General features: G+C 42.2%; 2 protein-coding genes across 5 annotated transcripts in view; one reads left to right on the forward strand and one right to left on the reverse strand.

Moving 5' to 3' along the window:
- ARHGAP10 (Rho GTPase activating protein 10) overlaps nt 1-20,406 on the reverse strand; it is a 352,903-nt gene that overhangs the window by 185,742 nt on the left and 146,755 nt on the right. The gene's annotated exons all lie outside the window — the stretch shown is intronic.
- NR3C2 (nuclear receptor subfamily 3 group C member 2) overlaps nt 1-20,406 on the forward strand; it is a 190,416-nt gene that overhangs the window by 166,061 nt on the left and 3,949 nt on the right. For 2 of the 3 annotated variants that reach the window (XM_058839197.1, XM_058839195.1), the window contains 2 exons: nt 8,727-8,857; nt 12,480-12,637. In XM_058839197.1, the coding sequence (XP_058695180.1) occupies nt 8,727-8,857; nt 12,480-12,637 (289 nt within the window). The remainder of the gene's footprint in view (nt 1-8,726; nt 8,858-12,479; nt 12,638-20,406) is intronic. The other variant, XM_058839198.1, reaches the window with a different exon arrangement.

The following is a 20,406-nucleotide window of genomic DNA, read 5'->3' on the forward strand; positions in this document are numbered from 1 at the left end:
ATTGTTACTACTATTTGCTTTTTCATAATGCGCGGCTCAGTTCCCATCCAGAGAAGTACATAAAAAGAGATTTTGTTACATACCCACCCCACAGTAGTGCAGATGAAAAAATAAAATTTTGGAGAACTTCTGTCATACCTGTACATAATAGATGTAACATGCTTCAGCTAGATTTTCCAAGTCTTTAATTTGGGCTTTCTTTTGTAAACAGGTCATTCATTGGTTGGGCAAAGCAATAGATGTGGTTTCTTTGCATAAATTTCTAAAGGTTCTGCCTTTTAATGCCTCTGTCTCTAAACACTTCTTAAATTTCCTAAAGTGTTTTGGTTCAAACTGCGAAGCTATAAAGGAAAACAGGAGATACAGTGGTTTTAAGGAGATCTGTAAGAGTGGGAAAATGTCAGAAACTGTCCCTCTAGCACAGTTTGTCATCCTTTAAATTGGTCAGAGAAAGTTTCAGATCAGGACAAGGGGCTTCTTCATTTGCCTGTTTCTAGCGATTACTTAGGCACTTTCTGAATGTGAGACTGCATTTGGACAGTTGTGCTCAATAACCCTTCTGTGTCTTTCTCTGTGAATTTGCCTGTTACCTCTTTGAATACATTTATAATCTTGATATCTAAAATGTTCCATGGCAGTTGCTTCTGCAATTTAATTACGCATATTTGTTTGTTGGAGATGTTTCTAAAGCAGGTGGCTGATAATTTAATGGAGTGCCACTTCATTCCTGTGTTTGCAGTAATAGTGGGTATAATCCTTCTCATCCCATGCATCCCATTTATCACTTAGATCTCCATCAAGTCCTGTTGTTTCTTCAGTGAGCTGAAGAATCAGTGACTCAATTTGACCTACCCTTGTATATCAGTTGTCTGCTGTCCCTGGCCATCCTCATCTCCTCCCCTCCCCAAAGCATTAAAAATTAATGCTTTGTATTAATTTTGGGAGGAGACCAGACCGACACGCTGGATTCAGAGCACAGTGGATGCAGCAGCAAAATTACAATTTCTGTCTTGCTCTTTACTCTTCTCTCACGTCTCTTTGCTTTGTTTGAAGAACACTGAGCAAGTATTTTCAAAAGGCAGAAGCCCAAAAAACCTGTCCCAAGTTACACCTACGACTCTTTATTGTGTGATGTATGTTAATCTGGTTATTTTGTATGTATGGTGGGAGATGATTATACTGTCTGCATTGTCCTATCAGTGATTTTCACCTTCCATTTTGTCAGCCAGCCACAGACTTGCAGGATTTTTCAGCAGTCTTTCACAGGCAGCTCTTGATTTCATTGTCTGGAGACATCAGCGAGCTCTGTCACCTCCTGAGGTCTGATTTTTCTCACATGATGTATGAGCACAGTTCTCAGCCCAGGCCCCAGCGTGGAGCTTTGTGAGACTTCCTTGGTAACCTCCATTACTTGTGAGAGATGTCCATTTGTTACCGCCCTTGGTCTCCTATTTTTAAGCTGGTAATAATCCACGAAGAGACGACCTCCTTATTCCTGAGCTCTCTTTAAGATCTTTCAGGAGATGTTTTTAATAGCTTTAAAATCCAGCCCTGCCGTGATTGCATCCTCCCATACCTCCTGATGCAAGGCAGTGTGCAGGTCCTAGACCAGTAATTACCCACGCTGGCACGCTGACAGAATTTATTAGAGCCCATACCCAAGCTGCATGCCCCAGTTTCCCCTGTGTGGAAACCAGGGCAGGGGAGAGGAGGAGGAGGAGGAGGAGAGGGTTGGTGTTTGCTTAGGTCTCACCCCATATGGCTGTGGGATGCAGCTAGACCTGGCATGTGCAAAGCATTTCTGTCGTGCAGACGTTGCCTGGACCCACCAGAACATCCTCGTGCTATCACCAGAGTGCCCTTACAGATTCATGAGACGTGACCTCTCTCTGCCAGAGTTGTGCTGACTTTCTTCCCTTACAGCATGTTTATTTATCAATTCATGCTCCTCTTTCAATGGTTTTGCTCGATATAGAACTGGAGCTTACTAGCCTCTGGTCTCTAGTGCTCCCTTCCCACCCTCAGACCCATTTTAAGAAATCAGTCACGTTTGTCGCCTTCCACGACTTTTATAAGGGCAATTTAAGTAATAAGCTGCACAGCACAGTTAGTAGTTCAGCAATTCCGTATTTAAGTTGCTTTACAGCTCGTGGATGGATGCCATCTGCTCTTGGTGATTTATTACTATTCATTTTACTGGTTTGTTGGGTGTTTTTTTTCTTTATAAACCCTCTTCTACTCGCACTTGAACCTGAAACAATTTCTCACACTTGCTTACTGAAAAGGGAGAGTGGTGCAGAGCCTTACTGGGCTCCTCTACAGAGAGCACGGATGCAAAGATTTTATTTAACTTTTCTGGTCTTTCTCAAACGCTCCATTTTCATCGTGCTCATCAGTTGGCCCAGTGGATGTTCTGGCATATTTCCATCTTGTGATGGGTTCAAAAGGATTTGACTGTTAGTTTTTACAACTTTAGTATGAAAACTTGCCCAATGACTTTACATTTAGCGTAGATCATAATTATGCTCTCTTGGTATAGTCTCAGCATGACTTTGGGACATCCACAAGTATTTTGGGAGGGTTTCTTCTCACTTCTGTCGAGGTCTTAGAATAGAGGTTTTTTCCGTGCAAGTGTCTGAACATGGTGCTGCTTTAATCTTCCTGCACATTGATGAGCTGTTTGCTGGCATCTCCAAATGCCTTTCACATGCACAGTGCTTGCTTCTGCTACTTCCCCTGTAGAGTTAAATATGAGCCAAAGAAAAATTAGGAAGTTGTTTTTCTAAACTGGCATGAGAGGAAGACGTGCCTCAGTTGACTTCCAGAAAATGCCAGGCTTTGCGTGACAGCATGAGCAAAGTCTTAATTTTTGAGGGATTGTTGGCATAAAAGGAGAACTGCTGCTGCATGTGGAATATAGCAGAAATTTTGTTGATGAACCACTGCAAGTGACAATGAGCCCTGGCAGAACGGATGTATAAAACAATACCTAATGGGCACCTTTGCTGGCTCTCAATACCTTTCCCTGATGAACTTTGAAATGGGGTATTTATTGCCATGTGTACATTATCATCACTTATTATTGAATGTGTTATTGAAAAAGCATTTTGGTAAAGGCATAATTATGTATTTTCTCATTTAAAACTGTGATTTTTCTCTTTTGAAATGCAAATGCAAACCGAAAGAGAGTACTTGGTATCAGCATTCTGCTAAGTGCATAATTAACTGTTAATACCAGCATATACTTGGGGTTTTTTGCTATTGATGTGCTTGGGATTTGAGGGTTACATAACTGGGTGATTATTAAGTTGGATTTTATCACAAGTTCTCTGTTAGTGATTGAGAGCTGAAACTCTCCTTTGGCAATCATTATCCATGGGCTGTTGCCAATTCCTTTGTTGATAGGCATATTAACAGGAGGACACTTGGCTGGAACTTTTAAGGCAACTCTAAATTTCTCAGTGCCACTTACCTGAGATGGTATTCTCTAGGGCCTCCATGACAATTTTCTTGTGAAAAAACTAATTTTCAGACTTCACTTCTATAGGTTCAGTTTAAAATTGCCAAGTTTAATTTAAAAATTGCCAATTTCCTGGGTGGCTAAAGGCTGAAAAATAGCAGCTTAATGTATGTAGATCTGTTTCAATGTGAAATTAGCTTCCTTGTCTGATTATCAGTGTTCACACTGGAGGTCCTGGGTCCAGTCACTATTTTGTCCTGCATTTGGCAGTGCCCAAATTGGCCATTGGTGCAAAGTAACAGGCATTTTTTGCCTTCCTGGAAGGAGATGACTCTAAAGCTTTTCTTTAGTTCAAGGCAAAGTGTTGAAGGGAGGATGTTTTGTCTCTTTCTGCTGTGGCTTGCAGATTAAGCAGAGGTTAGGAAGTGCTAAATAAAAAATAAGTACTGAATGAAAAGTCACAGTTGAATTTTGCCTGAATCCCACATGTATTTTTGCTTGGATTTTGATCATTGTGTTAACTTAATAAGGCTGCTCCAGTACAGGTGACTTTGGTGGCATTTTTAATGGCTTCAGGATGGGACACAGGTGTCTGGGTGCAGTCCATTGAGCAGAGGGATGCTCAGTGTTTCCTGCCCCTGTGCGTGGAAGAATTGGTTCAGGTAGTGGCATTCTGTCACCACTGTTGGAGTAGAATACTCCTTCAAGAGACAGTTAAGTGTTGTGACAATAATATGTTTATTTTTTTTCCCCCAACAACCTCAAAACTTTTTCCAGTCAAGAAAGCCCCCCTAAGGCAGGTAAAATAATTCCAGCCAAGGGCTTTTTATGATCAGGTGGTTTGAGGCACTGAGCAAGGGCTTCTGTAATCCCATGTCCTGGTCTTTTTCCCTCTTTATCCCCAATATCTCTGCCTTGCCTTCAAGGTGTCTGGTGATATTTTTACTCCTCTCTCTGTCAAGTTCAAACTGACTTCTTTTGGCATGAGGGAAGGTATGCCTTGTTTTTGGAGGCTTCCAAACAGGTTTTGGCTTTCAGGCCTTTGGCAGGTTTTCTTGTTGGGCTGCATTTGTTTGATTGGTTGTTTGTTTTGGTTTTGTTACAGTGTAAAGTGCTTTCTGAAGGTCCCTGAAATCTATTCACTTGGTGGGCAACCTTCAAATGGATACAGGTTTTAGACCAGCAAGGGAAAGGTTCTTGGTTATAAAATTGGAAATGGCTTTTACAGTGGTAAAAAGAGTGAAATCAGAAGACACAAAAACTAAAAGGGTTTTGCTACAAATATTTCTTGTTCTTTTCCTAAGTCTTTTCTGGGCTGCAGAGGCCTAGGGACTAACTCAGATGCATTTTTGTTCCTCTGAGGTGCTGTGAAAGGGGATGCCTCAGCCAATTTTTCCTTGGGATTATCAGCAAGTCACTTAAGTCCTGATGAAACCTCAACACACCCACCACAACTTTCTCCTTATTCGCTTCTCTGTCTAATTTAGGAAGATGCCTTGTGCTGCAGCTTTGAGTAGTACCCATGAGAAAGTAAATAAAACGTGGTGTCAGGTTTGGTTTGGGGCTGAGTTTTGCCTGTCAGTGAGTGTTTCTTGCTGCGTGGGTTCCTCTTTTTGGTTACGGTCAGTTGAGTTGCAGTTTCTATCCTCAGCGAGGAGATTTACGATACTAGGCTTTATGGTGGCTTCATAAATGATGAGTTACTTATTCATAACAAGGTGTATCTGTTCAGCCTGCCTGTAGTTTCACAGGTTTTTATATGGCTGCCTGGTTTCTGTGGAGATCACACAAGGATATGATGAGGTACATGACTGGTATTTAGCATGCCTTGTCTTAAATGGTTTCCTCAAACCATCCCTGCTCTCCTGGGGTGACTGGTCAAACCCTAAATATCTGTTGTAGCTGGGTGGCTCTGACAGGAATTGGGCAGAGCAGTGGGGATGGCTGGTGGGGATGGCTGGTGGCAGTGGTGGGGATGGCTGGTGGGGATGGCTGGTGACAGTGGTGGGGATGGCTGGTGGCAGTGGTGAGACAGGCTGGTGACAGTGGTGGGGATGGCTGGTGACAGTGGTGGGGATGGCTGGTGGCAGTGGTGGGGATGGCTGGTGGGGATGGCTGGTGACAGTGGTGGGGATGGCTGGCTGGTGGCAGTGGTGAGACAGGCTGGTGACAGTGGTGGGGATGGCTGGTGGGGATGGCTGGTGGCAGCGGTGAGACAGGCTGGTGACAGTGGTGGGGATGGCTGGTGACAGTGGTGGGGATGGCTGGTGGCAGTGGTGGGGATGGCTGGTGGGGATGGCTGGTGACAGTGGTGGGGATGGCTGGCTGGTGGCAGTGGTGAGACAGGCTGGTGACAGTGGTGGGGATGGCTGGTGGCAGTGGTGAGACAGGCTGGTGGCAGTGGTGGGGATGGCTGGTGGCAGTGGTGGGGATGGCTGGTGGCAGTGGTGAGACAGGCTGGTGACAGTGGTGGGGGTGGCTGGATACCCTGCCCATCCAGAGGGCTGTGGTAAAGGTCAGACAGAATGTGAGCTGGGCATTACTTTAAGCCTCGGAGACACTCAGGGAACTTAAGATGGATTAACCTAAGGTGTAAAGTTTAAAGCATATTATTATGAAGGAGGATTAAGCTAAACTGAGCTAATGACACCGCTTCTGAATGCGTATCCAAATAGCGGATTCAGAGCTTTGGCTCCACGCCTTTTGTTACTTAAATGTACTTACCTTCCTAAATGTCCCCATAAAGATAAGTGCCCTTATATTCCAGATCTTCATAGCCTCCATTTTTCACATTGAGAGGTTCAGATGCTGTGTCAGAGGGTGGGGTTGGGTTTGGTTGGTTGGGATTTGCCTTATTTTTTATCTCTCCTTTTTTTTTTTTTTTAAACATAAAAGTTTGTTTTAATTTTTATTGTGATGGTAAAGGCATTTGTGATGACTTGATGACATTTATTCTTAGTTGATGTGTTTGGTGAAGAAAAAATAACTTTGTTCATGTTATGCTGACATGCCTTAATTTCTCTGTGCCTCTTCACTTTTATCATATTTCTATTGCTTTATTTTGTTGCTGCTCTCAAGGTATTGGATGTCTGTGATGTCAGCATATGAATTTTTCAAAAGCTGTCTACCCTCATTCTACACAGTGTGGGGTTGAAAACCTAATACAAAGCTGAATACTGTAAACTCAAAAAAAAATGCTTATCTTTCATTGAACAGTCATGAATTAACTAACATAATTTTTAGTCGGTAATATTTTGTAAATAAGTAATAAATCAACTTAACTGATTTTTCAGGTGGCAAACTCATTTGAAATAATGTGTTTGCTGTATATTAAACAAATCACTTAGTAACTCATTCTGTGCATAATTTTATCTCACTACAAACAATGCTATCAGGTTTTCCTTGAGGGTGAGCCTAGAGATCAATATTTGTAAGTAGATAAAAGATTGAATATTTAAAAGACAGAAAGAAATAACTAACCCAAAAAACCCTGACTATAACTGAAATTCTTCCATTTAGGCAATCATGTATAAGTAAAAACAAGTACAAAGAAAAACAAAAAGCAGAAAAATTTGAATGTAAGAAAAAGTAGAATGCAACGTAAAACATCAAGTTTTTGAGTCAATACTTTTACTGTTAACTTGCACAGAGAGTGTTTTGCCACCAAAAACCCCAAAAACAGCAACAAAAAAACAACCAAACAAAAAAAAACCCATAAGAAACCTGAGCTAAAACATCATAATATTTTAATCTTTTTTGCTGTGTGCCTTGTTTATGGTATCTGATGAAAAATCTGTCACTTCTCTCTGTAGAGGTCAAACACAGACAGGGATGGTGGCAGTGGCTTTATATTCTGAGGCTGGAGGAGCAAACCTTGATGTCCTGCAAAAGTAATGATGGATGTCATAGATGGCTCTTGCTTTGAGTGCTGCTGTCTCTGGCCATCTGAGATATACTTTAACATGTAGAATTTAAAATACAAATGTCCTTTATTAATCATTCACCCTTTGACTTCAGTGTGTATCCCTCAGAGCCTCCTGGGAGCAGTCCATGATGTATAATAAAAACAAATATGTATGGCATTACTCCTACTATTAAATTTAATTTAAAAAAAAATAAGCTGGAAGTTCTTAGTCTCAAGAAAAGAGGGTGGAGCAGGGGAAAAGTGCAGAGCCCATCTAACAATGGGGAGTCTGCTTTATTAGTATTAAGGAGGAAAATGAAATTGCTCTGGCAGTAGTGCAATAAAACACCAGGAAGATTATGTCAGTCTTTGTTTGCACACAGTATGATTCTCCTCTTTCACCAGCCAATTTGTATATTTGAAAAAGCAGTTGCTTGGTTAAAATAATGAGCTGAACTTCATCCAATTCCCCAATTATACAAAAAAAATGTTAGAAGAAATACAGACAATTGGTTTTGAGCAACTAAAAGAAAGAAGGGTAGTGGTCACTGAACAATTATAGGTCTACATATCTGCATATACACACACGTGACATATATATATATATATATATATATATATAATATCATGGTTTCTGCTGATACAGGCAATTCTCAATGACTCTTTGCTGTAGCTGTTGTGGTTTGAAATGGAAGCTTCTGAAATTTAGCAAAATTCTAACTAATTCTTCCTGAAACTTGGGCAGGATAGGTTACCCTAGGATTACTTCAGAGAAGAGAGAGAAGGTCTGAAGTTAAATCTATGAAAATATATTTAAAGGAAAAATAATGGTATCTGGATACAAGTCCTGTATCCCAATTATTTTATGATTTAACAGGCAGAAGTCTGTGTTAATGAATGAGTTCCTTGTTTTATATACTCCTTTATTCCAGCTTATTTGAGATTACTATTTTGGGGGGAAAAAAAAGAAACAAAACATGATTTTTGAATATTTCAGTGTTTGAACAGGAGATGTCAACTGATCGGGGAGTGTGTCATCCAGAGCATGTATTCAGTGGGTGTAGGTTCCCCTGTTGCACAAGCTCTGACCTCTTGAGCAGACACATTTCCATCAGCCAGGGCAGAGCTGAACAAGCACTGACAATTCAAATACATTTTAAAACGTTTTTGCCACTTCATTAATACCATCAATGATAAAACTCAAGTTACATTTGTTGCCGTTCCTTTTCCGTGTTCTGCTGGGCAATGAGGTGAATTCAGGCATCCATTGCAGATGGTGCAGGAGCAGGGTGATGCCCAGGTGATCCCCCTGCAGCTTGTGCTCCCGTATTGATGCCGTGGATGTTGTTCCCGTCTCTGCAGGGAGCGGATGCGCCAGTCGGCGATGTTCGAGCTGTGCCAGGGCATGCACCAGATCAGCCTGCAGTTCGTCCGCCTGCAGCTCAGCTTCGAGGAGTACACTATCATGAAAGTGCTGCTGCTCTTAAGCACAGGTGAGTTGGGTCTGTGGTTATGTAGGAATGCTTGAAAATACTCGGGTTCACAAAGAGATGCGGCGATTCTAACCAGCTTGACAAAAGAGCCAAACTGTTTCCAGCTGGGCCGCAGGAATAAGCCTGGGTTTATGCCTTGGGGTTTATCTGCAGTTAGCTCAGGAAGTGTCTTTGCAGTTTGAGTGGGTCATGTGCATTGGAAGGATAGGAGTGGCCAGGCAGAGGACTTTGGCCCCCCTTTCCACAGAGGAACCACACCAACAGATGTGCCAGGCAAGTGTCACAGCTGTGGGGAATGAGAGAAAAATCCCTGCTCGACATTCAAAGCCACCAGGGCTTGGCTGACTTAATGTGACCTTCAGGATCAAAAGATGTGCATTGCCTGTACTGCAGAGCAGGTGATCTTGTAGTGTCGAGTGACTTGAGAATGGAAAGCCCTTTTACAGGATTCTGAAAGTTTAATAAACGACAACGTGTGCTTCCTTTTTCTCCTGAGCATCATGCTTTGAGTTATAAGACATAAAATTACACCTTGGTGCTTTTTACAGCACTGTGTAGTAATTAGCAGATCTCTTGATCTTAACTTACTGAAAATACTGAAAACCTCCTGTCCCAATGCAAAACACACACAGGCAGTTTGTACATTACTTTTCCATCAGTAACAACATGTAGACCTGTAAATAATGTTATTCTGTGGAATCCTGCTCCTTTCTGTTACTGGAACAACTCGGTGACACCATGACAAGCCAGCTTCGTGGTTAAAATTAAAATGCCTTTGAGGGGGGACCTGAGGCTGCAGTTCCTGTCAGGACTGGAGGGGATTTGGATCCTCTACCAGAAACCTCCTGAGGTTGTAAATTCCTTGGGCTTGGCCATCTGTCTCCCCTCCCTTCCCTCTTCAGATTGAAGCTGTTCCAGCTTGCTGGGATTGGAGGAGACACTCTTGGGGAGCCCTTTGTGTCCTGGTCTGTGGAGTCTGACCCCAGGTCCCACTCCACCAAGGGCTGGAGGTGATGGTCAGCCAGTGAACCTGGAGCAGTGGGCAGGAGATGTGCTCCAGGGTTGCCCTGAGGGGTAAATGGGCTTATTTGAAGGTTGTCACTCCTGATGTTTCCAGAAGTAACTTGAAGTGGATGTGCTCAGGGAGGGTTTGGCTTCCCAAATGTTCTTAAGAGAGTGTCTGGATTCGAGACCTGCCTCTGCAGCATTTTAATCAGCCCTAAAGGGGAAGAATCTTTAGAAAAAGAACCTGAAGGCATTCTAAAAACGCAGCAAAATGTCTTCAGGCCAGGTATTTATTATTCTACCCTCTTAAGTGTATAAACTAATGAATTATTGCAAGAATTATCTGTTAGGTGAGATCAATCTGGCCAACCAACTTCAGTGAGCTGGGTCCCTTTGAAACACACACCATGGTCATTAGAAAGCCTGCTAAAAATAGTTTGTTTTGGGAGAATCAGGATATTTACATTAGAGAGACAGAAAAAGGAGAGTGAAATGGAAATGGAGGTGGTGATAAAACCCATAAAGTGTCAAGTGAAGGGCAGCAAACCTGGTTTTGAGTGATTGCACCTCGCTACAGTCTTATGACAGAAAACACCACGTTTATTTTCATTTCAATTCTCTTATTGAATCATGTGATGAGCAGAGTACAAGTTATTCTGAAACTTTCATGGAGACCACATCAAGGAAGTTTCACTCCATTTACATGTGGAAGAAACCACACATTACAACTCAGTTGTTTTCTTGCTTTCCACAGACCATAGATTTTGGGAGCTTGCCAACAGTATTGCTGCATTTAATAAGTAAAATCAGAAACACTGGGCAAACTTCCAGAATTTCATGTTTTGCTTGAATTCTCTTTATTTGTGGTCTTTCTTTCTTCCTTAATAATCTGGCTGGGGTGATAGTATAGTAATTTTCAGAGAGAACAGTAAAATACATAGTAGTAGACAAAGAAAGAGTGGCTCTAACAGTCTGTAAGCACTGTACATATTAAAGGAACTGTAAAGCCTGTGCATTTTGTGTGAGGGCCACAGCATGTTCTCATGGCTTATCTTGATTGGTGCCTCTGTGTTCATTCACCTTGAACTGAATTTGTAGATCTGTTCCAGACTGTTTATCTGTCAGCTGGCTGAGAGAGTTTGCATCTAGAATTTGAAAATTAAATGAACATAGGATATTTATATTATGAGTGTGTAATATAAATATATAATATTTACCAAGCAGCAGGCATGCTGGTGTGTCACTTCCTAGGCTTTTTCTAAAGATTCTTCCTTGTGCCCTCTTCTAGCGCTTGGTGGCCTCAAGTCCATGCTGCTCTTGTGGTGGTACAGCTCCTCCTTGTTCCCCATTGCTAAATTGCTCTGGTAGATATGGATGCTTTTTCTTAAAGTTTCTACTTTGGAGCCATTTATGGGAGTTGTTACTTGCTTCTGGTGTGATTTCACTGCAATAGAGGGCAGTTGAGAGGATTTAGAAAATAAGGGAACGGATGAACAAGGCAGTTTCTGTCAAGATGTTAAGTCTGGGTAAGCTAACTTAGAAGATCACCTTTTTTTTTCTTTCTCTTTTTAGTAGGTAACTTCCCATTTAGCTTAATCTGACTTTGTTTTCTAGTTTGCTGAGGAAATAAAACTCACTCCTGTACAGACTAGTATTTTATTTTCCTTCTATGGACTATGCCTAAGAGATACAGAGGAAAAAAAAACCAACATTTGATGGTTAAGCAGTGTTCAACCAATTCAGAATATTTTTAGCAATGTTGTTAATAACCTCTTTGGAGCTTTCATAGGGATCTGATCCTAATAAACCGTTCTTGTTTGGGGCAGGAACTGCAGGAGTGCGAGGGTGTTTGCAGTCTGTAAAGAAACAGGGTATTTGCTTTTGTGATTAGCCTTGCCAATATCAGTCACAATAAAAACTCTCAGAAAACTCTACTTTTGACCCATTTATAAAATGATGATTCCATGATCATGATTCTATCTCTGTCTGGCAGATGGAAACTATAACAGGACACTAGAAATGCTTGCAACTGTCTGTCGTGGTCAAGCACTGGGTCAGGATGCCTGTCTGGAAAACAGTCTTCTGTGCAGAAAAATGGCTCTGTTTTGTTCTAGATGCTATGCAGATGCTTGCTAACATTCAAAGAAATTTTATTTCTTACTTGATGGCATAAAAATGTGTCACTTGGTCTAGCATTTCTGCAGATAACAGCTGTGATTCTGTACCTTCTCCTCCTCTGCCAAGTGTGGGGAATCATTCAAGAATGATAAATCATGTTTTCAGCTTTTAACAAAATACCCTTGATCCATCTGCATGGTTTTTATGTGGTTGGATTGTATTGAAAGCAGTTTGGACATGAGGTTAGCATGTGTCATATTTCTGAGATGTTATCTTGTCCTCTGCCACAGCTTCTGCAATCACACATCTGGAGAGGATGCCTGAATCGCTTGAGAATCTGTGTGATGTTGTTGATCCCTCATCAATGTCTGTAAAATTATGGACTTTGCTTAAAGGTTTCATTCCTTCATCCGTTGACTGGTGTAACTGTTTAAGTATGCACATCAAAAGAATAAGCAATGCAGTTAATACTAATTTAAGACTGTCTTTTCAATGACAGTTCCCAAGGATGGTCTCAAAAGCCAAGCTGCATTTGAAGAAATGAGGGCAAATTACATTAAAGAACTAAAGAAGATGGTAACTAAATGTCCAAGTAACTCTGGGCAAAGCTGGCAGAGATTCTACCAACTGACTAAACTTCTTGACTCCATGCATGATGTAAGTATAACTCCTCAGGGAGTGCAGAAAAATTAAGCAGAAAATCTGTCCATTAAGGTAAACATGTAGTCTTTAATTGTGTTAACTGACAGGGAGACAAAAAACAACCATATTCTTTTTAAAGGGACATCTGAGAGAAGTTAGATGAATTTAAGTTAAAATAAGAAAGTAGAAGTTTTTAAGGTGAAAGGTGCAGGGTTAGTGTATTAAACATCCAGCATGTCTGATGTGCCAATAAACACAGAATTCATTTGGTCATCTTTTACAGCTGGGTTTGTAATAATGATGACTTTAAAAGACCTTGGAGCCATCCTGGGTGTTTGAAGCTTTATTTGAACTCTCAAGTGGATGATTCCTTGTTGGGTCATTTCTGCTACTCTGCCTTATTCCAGCACAAGGTGTTCCACGTGTCTCAGGTGTGATGAACGACACAGGAAACTAAAAGTTTGGTCTCAGAGCACCCAGGCTGCTGATGGCTCTGCCCAGAGTGACAGAGTGCTTGTGGTAGGTGTGGTAGATTCCAGAAGGAGTGTCCATAATGTTGAGCTGTTCAGGAGGGAGCAGCCTGGTCCTAGACACTGTAATGGTAAGTGCAAAGTACAAATCACTCTGCAGCAGCAGGACTTACTTCCTTTGACTTTCTCTGAGGGAGCCTGTAGCCTCTACAGAGGAAACAACTGACCCACTTGGTAAGGTCTCCTCAGCCTGAGGATTTTCCTAGTGCCCCCTGAGAGTTCCTTGGGGACCAGCCCATTGCTTGGGCCAGCAAGGCTGGCAGTCATCCTCTCTGAAGCTGTGCCATGGTGCAACCAGTGAAGGCAGACTCCTGGGGACAGTGAGAGTGACCTTTAGTCGTGTTTGGGTACGTGAGAGGAGGGCTCCCAGCATGCTCATCACCCTCCCAGTAAAATCTGGCATACTGCAGCAAAGGAGAAAACTCCATCCTGGATGGGCAGGGAAGGATCTTTGCTGCATGAAGAAGCTACAGCACTTGCTTTCAGAGCCTGCATACAAATGCATGTCTTTGTACTGGAATTTCATTTTGCAGAGACGGTACAGTATGGTGCACTTCAGGTCAAATTGGTGTAGGAATGTTTACAGAATGTATACATGGAATTACTTTTCAAATATTGTTCTGTTGTTCATTAAAACATTGCAAACCTTAGTGGGAGGCAGGGAGAGTATTATTAGTGCTGCAGTAATAGCTCATTCTTCAGAGATCAGGTTTCACTTGCTCAGTGCCAGCAAAGGAAGTTGTACTGCTTTAGTGGAAAAAAATAGGATGAGTGATAAAATCATTTGCAAGAATTCACATCTGAACCTCGAGGCAGCATAACAAACCCCTGCATTTATGGAATTTTCTAATCCTCTTCAGGATAGGCAGTGTCTGTGATTTGTTGCTGAAATGGGAGTGTTTGTGTGGTTAAGGTGACTGGATGACAGGCTCACGCGTACTGAGAACGCTCCCATGTCCTACAGACATTTTCCAAAACACAGCATTAACCACTGGGAGCTGAACTAACCAGAGGAAGCAGGCTGCTCTCGCATTTTATTTAATTTTTAATTAAGCTATTTTTGCATTACTTTTGTTTTAATAGAGCACTTTGTTTCAAAGGACTTTTTAAAGAAAGTCCCATTGTCAGCAATCTCTGTTAGAAAGGCCAGTTGTCTCCACAACAGTGCTTCCTTTCATAGATGATACTGGAGACTTGTTCAACAAGAGCACGTGTTTTTCTTTCTCTCTAAAACTGTATTTTTTGCGTTTTGGTTTTTGAAATCCATCAGAATAAATTTAGACTGGTGATAATATTAATGAGAAGTGAGAATTAAGATTCTCTCCCCACTGCCTGTTAGTGCAGAATTTCTCCATTCAATCAACGTGAATGCAAATTTTTTGCTTGGTTCCTTAGTCTAGGAGGAACGCTCCTTCATCTGTCACCTGTGTATTTTTAACTTACTCCATTACAGAGGATGATAATATCTTTGGTGCTGGGCATTCTAGCTGGAGCTGAGGCCCCATGTTTACATGCTGCTGTAGTCTCAGCATTGGCATTTTCAGTGCAAGCCTGAAGGGGCTGGTGCACAATTTGTGCTTGTTCAGCCCTCCTGCTATATCCAGCTTGTCCATCTGAGCAGAGCTGCATCTCATCACTCGTGGAATTCACTTTACCTGAGTGTAGGGGCAAGCAATAAAAAACCCTGCTCCTTTGCATCTCCAGACTTGCTTTCATCAGCCTCATTTTTAAGACATCTGTCTGAGGAATATATGAAATACAGTGCATGGAAGTAACACATTACAGTATGCTTGGCTTATATCATATGAGGAAGGAAAAGGAAACCCAAACAAGATGGTTTTACATTGCTCAGGATGCTAAATCATTCATCCACACAGCAAACATATGTGCAGGTAGGAAAGTGCCGAGCTGAGGAAATAAAGAATTTTTCAAGAAGGCCACTTAAGTATTTGAAAACATCAGCAACTTTATTTAATGATCCATAAAGCCTCAAAGCACCTGAAAAATAAGAGATGGAAACCCATCCCAGGCAGACAAGATGAACAGGGTTTTGTGCATGTGCACACCTGTGCTGGGCTTTAGGAGCCTGCCTGCAGGCTGCCCTGTCCTCTGTATTGCGTGGAGCCGTGTGGAAGCCGTGGGTGCTGAGGCAGCAGGACGTGGGTTAGTGGTGGACATGGCACTGCTGGGTTAACAGCTGGATTTGGTGATCTCAGAGGTTTTTTCCAACCTTAACGATTCTATGATCCCATGTTTCCTTCTTGGAGGGATTGTATTTCTCTTATTTTGGCTGCCTCATGTGCATCATTTCCTGAAGAATCACAGTGTAGCAAGGACAGCCCCCCCTCTACCTAGACCCCAGAGGTTTTGGTCTTGTGCCTGTGAATGGCCGTGGGCATTTTGGGGAGAGATGCACATGCAGCACTTGGATGGAGGTGAAGTGCCTGACAAACGCCCTCAGGAACATTAGAAACAGATGTCCTGCACATGGTATCAAAAACTTCATTTGGATCCTCCTCAGCATCTCCTGTTGGCTTTGGCAGGAAGGGCTGTATCTCGCATGGCAGGCCTCTTTCTATGCAGAGACTGTGTAGTGTATGGTTAAGCAGTTTGCAGAACAAAAGCTGAATTTGGTTTCAATCTGGCTGATACTAAGCAGGCTTTGAGTGAAGAGGGCTTTTGTTTCGATGCCATGACATTAAACCCTAATGTGAACCTTCCCCTTGTCTTGGCAAGGCAGCACCCTGCACTGTCATTTGCTCGTTGACATTCTCTGCCAAACAAAAATAAATTCTTTAAGGCTCATGCTGCTGAATAATTAATTTTTTATGGTTCCTGAAGGGAATACTTTATAGCTGAGGTGGATCTTTCCATAGGCTGAGAGCACCAGGATTTCACTCGCTGAAAAAGCTGACAGTGGGAATAAGGGCATGGACCCTCTGAGGGCAGGGCTGGATGGGATGCTGTGCTGGATGCAAATGTGCCTCTGCAGATTCCCAGTCCTGCAGATACAAAGCTGCAGATGCGCCCCTCAGCTGTCACCAGCACCTCTGGGTACATTTACTTCTGCTACTGATCTGCCCAAGTCGTGTCCCACAGCCGATGAGCAGTTTGGAGCCTCCTTTCAGTCCCAGTGCCTGAATTCTCAGGGTGAGCATTTTCTCTGTTTATTGAGAGGATATATCCAGCCTCTACTCCCAGAGCAGCAGTGATGTGGGAGTGTGCTAGGTGTGTGTTGCGGCAGCTAATATGCATCTGTCAAGTGAGAAATTGATTCCCAGCTCCCTAATGTAGACAGAATCTACTCTGAGAGTCATCTTGCTCAGTTTGTGATGGTTGGATCTCCCTTCATGTTAATAGGTGTTTGTTGGGGAAGGGCAGAACCTGCTGCTGTTGGAAGAAGAGCAGTGGAGACTTTGAACTTGGGCTCTTTTTTGGCACGTCCTGGTGTCAGGTGGTGTACTTTTAGTGTACACGTGGTTGTGAAGGGAAGCAGAAGAAATGAGTGCAGTTCCTCAGACAGATAAATGCACAGGCAAAACCAGGGGTCCGTGTTCACTCTGCCAGATGCTGTTAGTGCCTAATCCATATTATTGTATCCACCTTTTACTCCTTACTAGCATGAGGGAAATATTCTGCATAGGTATAACCAGAGGCTTCATCCCTTGGTCTTCCCTTGTACTTCCTGTGAATATAGTGATCATGGAATAATCAAGACCTGCTTGGCAGTGGTTTTCTATAGCCTTCCTGGTTGTAGGAGAGTAGTTTTGTATCCACTGCATGAAGTGGAAAAAGCAGGAAGTGACAATAGTCCTAAACTCACCAAGGGCTCTGCTGGGTGAGGAAAGAGCTGGGTGGGCAGAGACCCATTCCTGAAAGGGACGGAGAGAGGCAATTTGGAATGTCTTTTTTTTTTTTTTTTTTTAATATAGGAGAATGCTGAAGTTTCTGACAGTAATAGCTGTAGCTAATAATAGGAATAAATTACTCAGCATTGTGTTGTTACCCTACTGCTGATTTAATTGCTGTCTCAGTAGGCTTAATCACAGAGATGCTCCTGATAGAGAAGTGACTGTGGGCTTTCATACCACACTCAGAGATTCAGAGAGAATTTGGAGAAAATGAAGCACAGAAATGTGCACCCTTGCAAATCCAATAGTTCTTACCATTTTTGGAAATGCAAAGGCATCGTGGTGAGATTTCCAAACTAAAATAAATTCTTTTTGCTGTAAAAATGGGGCAAGTGCTCGAAGGTCACTATAACTGTATTAACTTCAGGGACTTCATTAAAGGATTCATTTTTTTTAATTATGAAGAACAGTATGCGTGAAAAAGTCCATTTTATGGATACCCCACCCTAATAACAGAAAATTACATTTGATTAATACTGCTATTTCTCAGAGGTGCTCAATACAGCATACAAATGCAAAAATTGATTAGGTTAAGAATTTTGCTAAGACTGCTGTAGCCTTGAAAATGTTTGAAGTGCAGCTCACTCTGCAGGGTAGTGATGAGAGAATTGGGAATTGTTTTAGTTGTGGCCTTAACTGCACTGCCAAACTGTAAGTCTTCAGAAGTGTGCTTCAGTAGCTGAAATAATTGAGATTGTAAAGCCAGGGTGTTTCTAGTCACCATTGCACTGCTTGTCCGAACAGCTTTCACTGCTAAATTGGAGTTGTCTGTCACACTGCTGGACTGGGGGAGCTCTCAGCTTTTCCAGTATAAACCACCAGAAGTAGAGGGTAGAAGTGGTCAGCTGAAGCATAGTCAGGAGTTCTCAGAGCACAGGGATTTTACAGGGCTTTAAAAAACAACCAGGAGTATATTTAATCTAGGAAATTCATAAGGCACATTCAGAAGTGCTGGATAGCTCGTGTTACCTTGCTTGTCACCTGTGGTGCCTCAGTCACTGCAAAGAGAGAGCTTGTGTGTTCCAAGAGAAAACCTTTTGATACCCTTACTGAAGAGGGAACTTCTCTTTTAAAGCAAGAGACCATCTAAATTATTTACCTCTTACAAATCAAAACTACATCAGACGAATGATGTCTGGGATGCAGAAGCAAGGACTTAAATTTCAAAATTAGCATTGCCTGTGGGACCTGAGGTTTTTATCCTTTTAGTGAATCCTCATGCCAAGGCTGCTGAGCTGGCAGGAGGCTGGTACTTTTGAAAATTCATGGGAACACACCTGCAGAATAGCCTGCTTGTGGCTCAGCTCTTGGTCTCACAGCTTTATCTGTCTGACCTTAGCAGTGTTTACATTTTTGTACATCTGAGCTGGCTTTCAATTCTGCCACATTTGTTCATGTTTATTTTAAATTAATGCTTTCCCAGTCCCAAAAAGCCATGCAGCTTTCAAGGCTGGAGTTTAAAAGATCCTGACTGCAATCCTGTGGTCCTGGTGACACATGGGGTCACATGTGTGACACACATGCTTCCTAGTCCTCCCTTTTTCTTTATGTGGGTGATTATTGTCAAGTATGTTAAAGCTGATAGCTTAAGACAGTGGAACAAAAGTTTTAGCAGACTAAATAGCTATAGAAATACATTATCCTTAGGGCTTCCAACCCAAGTATGACATGATAGAAGGGTTCTAGGGATTTTCTTTTAAACTGTTGTGCAAACTTAACCTTTCTCTCATGTGGTGAGATTTGTAGTGTGCTATGCTATGAGTGTCTCCATGATCACACCCTGGTTTTCATCCACTGGACTACTGACTTGTTTATTGACTGGAGTAGATTATGCTTCCTTCATTTGTGTTACTTTTCATTTCCCCTTGTCTGCATATTCACCAGACGTAAATTTGTACTTGGTACTACTAAAAGCTTGCAAAGAAGTCAGAAGCAGTAGTTTCTAGGTAGGATTCTCTGTGACCTGTTTCACTGAATCCAGAGGCTCCACACGGGCGTGACGAGGCAGGAATTCACTTGAGCTGCACAGAAGGCAGTGGAACAGAGGTGACCCCAACCCCCTCTCACATTCAGTGATGTGAAAGAAGTTTAGGAAAAGCAGCACATTCACAGGGTCATTGTCAAGGCTGTGCTGGGGTGCAAGGCTTCCTTTGCCTAGGGCTGGTGTTTGACGCCAGAGGCAGGGAGGAGGGAGTGGCAAGCACACCGAGACACAGTTTCCTTCACTTTGGTTTTGTGCTGTTCAGAGTATTTTTGGCACACGGTAGATGCAGTAACAACCTTCTCCTCATGGGTAAAGTAAACCTTTGAACACCAGAAGTTTTTCCTTGAAAACCAGATTAAGTCTATGCTACTTATTTAGCATGCATCTGTTTAATTAATTAGTGTTACTTCATGACATGCCAGATCATCATGAATGACCTAAGCCCCAGCAAACAGACTCATGTAGTGCTCAATAGCAGCGAGTCATGACTGATCTCAGAACTTCTCTGGGATGTTCATAAACTGCTTACATGTTTGCAAGAACAGCTGTGAACATCCTGAAAATAAGCAATAAGGTATAGTGCTATAGGATGGAAACGTTGCCACCTATATATTTTTATTCATTTCCTTTTCTGCCTTCCAGAAGTCCACTTTTATTTGCTCTGTCTTTAACAGGGGCTTTATGGCAGAGTGCAATTCTGCATGGTAAGAAATGAAATGACAAACTTGTGTTTGATAAACTACACATGCAGAAGTGTTTCAAGTCCTCTGCAAGCACACAAGGTGCCAAAATTAATTTCACACTTGGATATTTTGACAGCAGAGGCTCTTTCCATCAGTCTCACAACAGTGTATGGACTGCAGTGGACGGTCACGCACTCACTGTAACCTAGACGTGCTTCATTCCTTCACCTTTCTTAAAGACTGGAAAGGGTCCAACATACTGTAAGGCTTTAGGAGATGTATTTAGGTCACAGACACCAAAAAGCCTGTAGATTGTGTCACTGTACAACCTGAAATGTCACTGTGTGATGCAGCAGTTGTGTTGTTGAGCTGCAAACATCAGCTGCTCTGGCAGTTCTAGGTTGCAGTCCCTGGAGAATGCACTGAAGTTAACCAAATAATTTGATTTAATGATTGTGTATCCAGCTGAAGCTGAGATACAATACTTTATGGCTGATCTTTTCCCTCTGGGCACAAGACCTGGAGTTTTCATGGTGGCTAGTTGCTGTTAGTGAAAGGAAAAGTGCAGCTAGGCAGAAAAATCAAATCTGTAGCCTCCTGGGTTTTCCTAGTTTTAATGAGTCAAGTAGCCCTTTGGCATTTGGGTTCTTTTGTTTGCTTCATAGCCCCTGTAAAT

The sequence above is a fragment of the Poecile atricapillus genome, chromosome 4, assembly GCF_030490865.1.
Source record: "Poecile atricapillus isolate bPoeAtr1 chromosome 4, bPoeAtr1.hap1, whole genome shotgun sequence".
NCBI classification, from domain to species: domain Eukaryota; kingdom Metazoa; phylum Chordata; class Aves; order Passeriformes; family Paridae; genus Poecile; species Poecile atricapillus.